The following is a 6,352-nucleotide window of genomic DNA, read 5'->3' as shown; positions in this document are numbered from 1 at the left end:
GAGAGAGAGAGAGAGAGAGAGAGAGAAGTGAAACTGTAAAACTGTAAAAATGGGGGGTGAAGTTCCTTTTATACCTCGCAACTGTCCGGATTATATAATCCGGAGGTTTTACCTATATTTCGGATTACATAATCCGGAGGGTATGTTTGTAATTTGCGTAGGGCGCGCGAGGAGGCCATAGGGTGGGAAAAGTAATTCCCATATATTTATGGCTTATATTTAACAGGTCCAAGTTGGATCCAAATTTTAGGTGGTCCAAATTAAAAGAAACCAGTAATTCTTTTCAGAATGTGGAATTGCTTTTCTTCCACGAACTTCAGTGTTTTTATAGGTGCAAATGTTTTAGAAAGGCTGTTCATCCAAACTCTGGTTTGCTTTGAGGATGAAAGTGCCTCAAGTGTTTAAGATTCCAGACATGACAGTACTTTTCTTACTTTGAGAAGTGGAACTTTATCTTTGGAATTTGTTCCCTTTTGATTTGCATTTATAATTGATATGGTTATTAGCACAAATTAAACTAGCAATGTTGATTTCATGTGTTTAACTTGATGAACTGTCACGTGGCAAACTCTTTAGAACTTTTTTTTTTTTTTAAGGAGAAAAAGAAAAAGAAACTAGGCTACAGCCTTAAGAACTGCACTCTAGAAGCATCGGCAAGAAGTAAATCTTCCAAGCCCAGAATGGGGTTCTCCAAGCTACACCAAGAAGAATTGTGATTGACACCATGTTTAGGTAGAAAAACCGCACACTCATTAGTCTCTCGAAGGGTGTGAGTCAACCTGCACATTCCAATGGAGATTTAAGGAGATTTGTAACATTTCTGATGATAGTGGCATAAACATGCCAAACATTGAGGGGAGCTTGAATTAAGTTTATAGCATGGAGGGAATCAGAATAACAAATCACATTTCGGTGCCCTCTCTCCCAAGTCAATTTCAAACCGTGCATGATCCCAAGTAGTTCCACATGCAACTTATTCGAAATACCAAAAAAACTTGAGAATCCACAAAGCCAAGTCCCGTTCGAAGTACGAAGTACATCACCAAAGCCAGAACGGCAAGGGTTACCGAAACTGCTCCCATCAACATTAAGAATTGTAGCTAGCATACGGAAGCGGTGCCAAGAAGTCCAACGTTGTTGCGGGCGAGAGACAAGACCTCCACCCAAAGATGTTGAGAAAGAACTAAGATAACTCCCAACATTGTGTCGCAGTTGATGATAGCTAACATGTTCATTACCAAGACACATTGCATTCTGTGCTTTCCAAATACATCAGATGTCTGCCACAAAAATCAAAGGATCCAAAAGGCGGAGACCTTTTTTGAGCCACGAGTGAGTGTTTAGCTCCTGGAAGAACGCAATGTGGATTAGGATTTCAGTTAATTACGTTCAGTTTGAGTTGGATTATTCTTCATACCAAAAATGCTAGGAGCACTCTAACATTTACTCTCCTATTGGGTAAAACCCATGTGGGTCTCACAATTTTATATTAGATCAATTTCCAATGTGGTATCCACATGAATTTTACCCAATAAGAGAGTGGGTGTTAGAAAGAGAATAAGAAAGAGAGTGTCAATAGCACTCCTCTCTTCATTACACACAACACAATGAGTGTATTCTTCATAACACACCACACAATGAGTGTATCTCATTAGTGCTTTTCTTTTACAAGCTTTGACACCCAAAAAACTATGAAAGTTAGATTGTCAAGGTAAAAAAGCTTAAGCCAACACTCTTATTCCCATTCATTCTACTGTACTCAAACATCAGACACAAATGTATATGGCACGATTCAATTCATGTACACATCATCTAGAGCACAAAAATCAAAATATAAACTTCAGATATACTCTTAGGTTTAATGTCATCAAAATCATCCCATACATTCAAATCTTCCGCAAGCATAGAACTTTCTCAATAGTCAATATACCATATACAAAAACTTGATAGAACAATCCATTTAATTAACAGAAGAAATTAATCAAATTGCACATCTTAATTCCCTCCTAGCTCTAACAAAAATCTAATCCTAAAGAATCATATAAAAACTCGATTCTCTAATCCTCATGACACCGCCCTATGTTCTATACATACTAGACAGACATGATGTACATTTTCTTTCTACCTGAAATGGTTAGGAGCAGTTTAAAAATGACTTGCTCTTTTTGAATTCGCTTGGGTAAATAAAAGCAGAATCCAAACACAGACCACCTTTAGTGTGCGTGCAATCAATTTGAGTCATAGAGAATTTGACTTTGGTTGATGAATTCCCATCCTCAACGGTGAAATCACCTGCATGGTAAAAAGTCCAATTGCCAGTTCCTTTCAGAAAACACTGGGAGGCAACGTATTGCCCATCTGAAGTCCAAAGTTGGAATCGCACAGGCTTTTTGTCCCACCCATGAACATGTTCAGTGTTGCAGACACGACGTCCAAACCTCTTGTAGGCTTGCCCTAGATGTATTCTGAAGAATAAGCTGTATGTCCCGGCTGGAAATGGGAAGTCAACTTCCCCGTCCACTTCAAACCACCAGGTATGCTGAAGGTATGCAACAGTATTGAATCTGTAGAGATAACACAATTCAATTCCAAAGCACCACTAAAATAGATTTATAATAATGACAATCAAACTACTTGATAATGAGCTTCACAGCTCACATCATCAACTGCGAAAATTAAGGAAAAGCAAGCATATTTACCAATGTGGTTGAACTCAAACAATATTCACTAATTTTCCTTCACAATAGTACCGACAAAGATTTATCTATGTAACTTAGCAATATGTGCTCCGTGCCTCAGTAGCAGAGAAGCGTAATATACAAACATGTTGAAAATAATTTTGCTTCAACTAAGTTATTCCATTTTCAAACGATGTCCTATCACTTTACCAATTTTCACCATCATCAAGTGCGCGAGAATAGGACAATAGAGAATAGATTTTATGTAGATACTTAACCATAAAAAAGATGCAGAAAATCAATATGACTATTTAGCCCTATTAAATAGATTATAATGTGATATTTATTGTTTTTATCGAGGTTTTTTTTTCAATTTAGGAGTATTCTTCCATCGACTAGTCAAGGGATCAATTACCCTGGGTATGAATTGAACCTGTAACCACATGTTTAAGGGACACGGCCCCCATACTTGGACTAACACATGTTGATATTTGGCATTTGATTTACTATCCAATTATATTCCTTAATGAAAATTATGTAATACTAACGCCAAATCTAGAAAACTATGTTTGTGGGGATTTGCAGTTTAAGACAAAGAAAAATTATAGACCTTACTTGAATGTATTCCAGTCTAAATCATCTAAAATAAATAAGCAATGAAAGAAGATAAAAATTAGCAGATACTATATGTCTGTTATATTCACACCCAAAAATATCATATCATAACTCCATCCCTCGATTCCTTCCCCCTCCCTTAGTTCTCTCCATTACCTTCCCCTCTCATCATTAAACTAATCAATGACAACAGAAAGAGAATAAAAGCATGCTTATACCAAAAAAAAATTAAGACAGTCCATCTATTCTAGAAAATACAATTGCATGTTAGAAACAGAATTGATCACAATGCAGGAAACTTGCTACATTCTACAAACATAAATGTGAAGAAACTCACCTAGATTCTTCAGTGATGATATAATTCCAATATCTTCTATCATCAATTCCAAGTACTGATAGTCCCTTGTTAGCTGATATAGCCAAGCAAAGCTTGCCCGTGGCTCTATCAATCCAAACTTTCTGCACACAACAAAAAAAAAACCATATATCCAAACCCATCAGCCAATAAGCCTGTTTGGACAAACAGCTTATCTCAGCTTATAACACAGGTGCTTATCATGATACTCACTTATGCATAAGCTTACATAAGCCAATTTTATAGAAAAAGATAGATAAAGTTATATTTTTTTTTTGTATATGTTATAAGCTGTTTTATTATCTATATTGAAGAACTTATGAAAATTGTCATAAGCTGTTTTCATAAGTTCTCCCAAACAGTTTCACAAAACTTATGTCACTCGATAAGCACAAATAAGCCAATCCGAACCAGCCTTAAGTGTATGTATGATTCCACTTTTGGAGGAGCCAAAATTGATTCTAAAGGTATAGAATTAACTGATTTTGACATATTTAGTTGCTCTCAAGTATAATCAATTTTACCTCTAGAATTGATTTTAAACTCAAATATATTTAATTCAGAATCAATTCTACATAACCAATCATTCAAAATTAATTTTTGTCACGCAGAACCAAACATACGCTAAACCAAAATAAGCACACATACATTTAAGCATCTTCAACTTCTAAATTAAAAAAAAAAAAAAAAAAAAAAAAAAAAAAAAAAAACATGATTTTATCCATTTCGCGAAAAATTTAGGGTTTTTGTAAATAAACAGAATTAAAAAACGTAATGAATAAAGTAATCACCTTGGTGCCATCATCAATAGTATTAAGTCGACAAAGAGAAGCATAAATGTCTCTTTTACCCAAATTGATTGGTAAATCATGAAAGATTTTGGCGAGGAGAAGATGGTAATTTGTCGGCAATTTAGATTCCCAAACGAAATCAGCAGAAGAAGCAGCACGAAAAGCACGATTCAACGTTGCAAGTTGACAGATCTGAGGAGGATCCATGTAACCGATGATTGAAGCAACGCAACTTTCAGGTAATTCACCTAAAGTTGAACCGGTTGAACCGGTTTGGTTGGATCGAAATGAAGAAAAGCGAATACCCATAGAAGATTGAGATTGAGATTGAATGGTAATAATGGAAAAGAGGGTGCAGAAAGATTGAAAAAGGGTTTCATAAGAAAAAAGAGAGAAATGGGAAATGTACAGCAACGCGTACACCGGTTGTCCTTGGTGGACAAGGTTTGGTATGATGGTTTTTTGTTTGTTAGTTTTCTGTTTCCGACAAATGCCAACTCAGCGGTACTATCCTATCTGATTAGGACGGAAAAGTAGATTCAGATGTACACCAATCTGGAAGAGACAACAAACACTGCTCTTTTCTTCTTTTTTAGATATTTTAATATTTAAATTTCATATCAAATTTTGGTAATGGATTAGAGGAGATCCATATAGAAATATTATGTCGATCATTGTTTAATCAACTTTTAAAAGTTTAAACAAATCCTTTCTTAAAAAAAAAATTTAACAATTCTCTTTAAAAAAAGGTTTAAGTTTTTTTTTAAATTTAAAAATAAAAAGTTTAAATTTTTGTTTTTCAACTTTTGATTCATTAACAAATGTTCTTAGGATTGCATTAAAAAAAACATATGATTAAATTATATGATTAACATAATTTAAATGTACATTGTCTTAGACTGAGTCATTAGTCCACACACAAACTATCATATGGAGTCACCTTAGAAGCACTAAATTAGAGTTGTCAAATTCATCTGAATTGTTTATGATGGATTCAAAATCAGCTTTCTTTAATATGCTCACATGTGTCTCTCCAAGACAACTGTCTGGATTACGGTTTAAAAGAGTTTGAAACTCTAATTCACTACTACGAAAACTAGCTCATAGATTACATCAAGATAGTAGATACACCATTTTATATCCGTAAAACCTCACACATATGAAACATTCTTCCTTGATCATCAAAGTGTTTGCATGCGCATCACTCTTTTCAAAGAAAGAATGAGTTGTTGTTCAAGTCTAATGACTTCAAAGCTTCCGTTGACACCTCTAGATCGCTGAGCTTTAAGTCCTATTAGATCATTTGACGGCGTCTAGAAAAAGTGTTCTATACATTTCACCACCTTCATTTTACAAGATCCAATGATCACCACATTCATTTTTTCTTTTCTTGAGAGGGTGAATGTACAACTTTTGAAGACCATGATACAAAACCTCATTTCTTCTCTGTTAATTTTTTCTCCTTCATCTACATCTTTCTAATATAGTGCTTTTGTTAACTTTATACGAGCAATTGAATACTTTTTATTTATTATATATCACATATTCTTATCTTTTTTATTATTCTTTGCACGATCTACAATATCAAATAACAACATATAAATTAATTTTGTATGCAAATTTATTTAAAACTTATACAAAATCAAATAGCAAGGTTCCTAGTTATACTTACATGAAAGTGTACTTCGTGCGGATTGAACTTTGCTTCTCTCAATAAATTTGATGGGCATTGATAAATGATTTTTATATAATTAGTATGATACATCTTTTGAATAACTTTCTCTTTCATATTTATATTGTGTTTTTATTTTTTATTTTTCTTTTTCTCCTCTCTATTGTTTTTTACTAACAAAAAGAGGGAACAAAAAGTTTATGACAAAAGTTGTCACAACATAATTGTACAAATATCATTA

At 34.0% G+C, this 6,352-nt stretch overlaps 1 protein-coding gene across 1 annotated transcript; it reads right to left on the bottom strand.

The window, feature by feature from the left end:
- Positions 1-1,813: 1,813 nt before the first annotated feature.
- LOC146919282 (F-box protein PP2-A12-like) lies at positions 1,814-4,873 on the bottom strand. The gene is made up of 3 exons (XM_085712578.1): positions 4,440-4,873; positions 3,631-3,752; positions 1,814-2,564 (listed from the first exon to the last, which is right to left on the bottom strand). Exons 1-3 carry the CDS (start codon positions 4,746-4,748, stop codon positions 2,135-2,137), a joined length of 861 nt encoding a protein of 286 aa, XP_085568704.1. The 5' UTR covers positions 4,749-4,873; the 3' UTR covers positions 1,814-2,134.
- Positions 4,874-6,352: the final 1,479 nt, after the last annotated feature.

This window comes from Medicago sativa, chromosome 5 (assembly GCF_051527215.1).
Source record: "Medicago sativa cultivar Bolivia chromosome 5, Bolivia_mono, whole genome shotgun sequence".
NCBI lineage: Eukaryota > Viridiplantae > Streptophyta > Magnoliopsida > Fabales > Fabaceae > Medicago > Medicago sativa.
The sequence above is the reverse complement of the archived record's forward strand: the minus strand, read 5'-3'. Positions and strand labels throughout refer to the sequence as shown.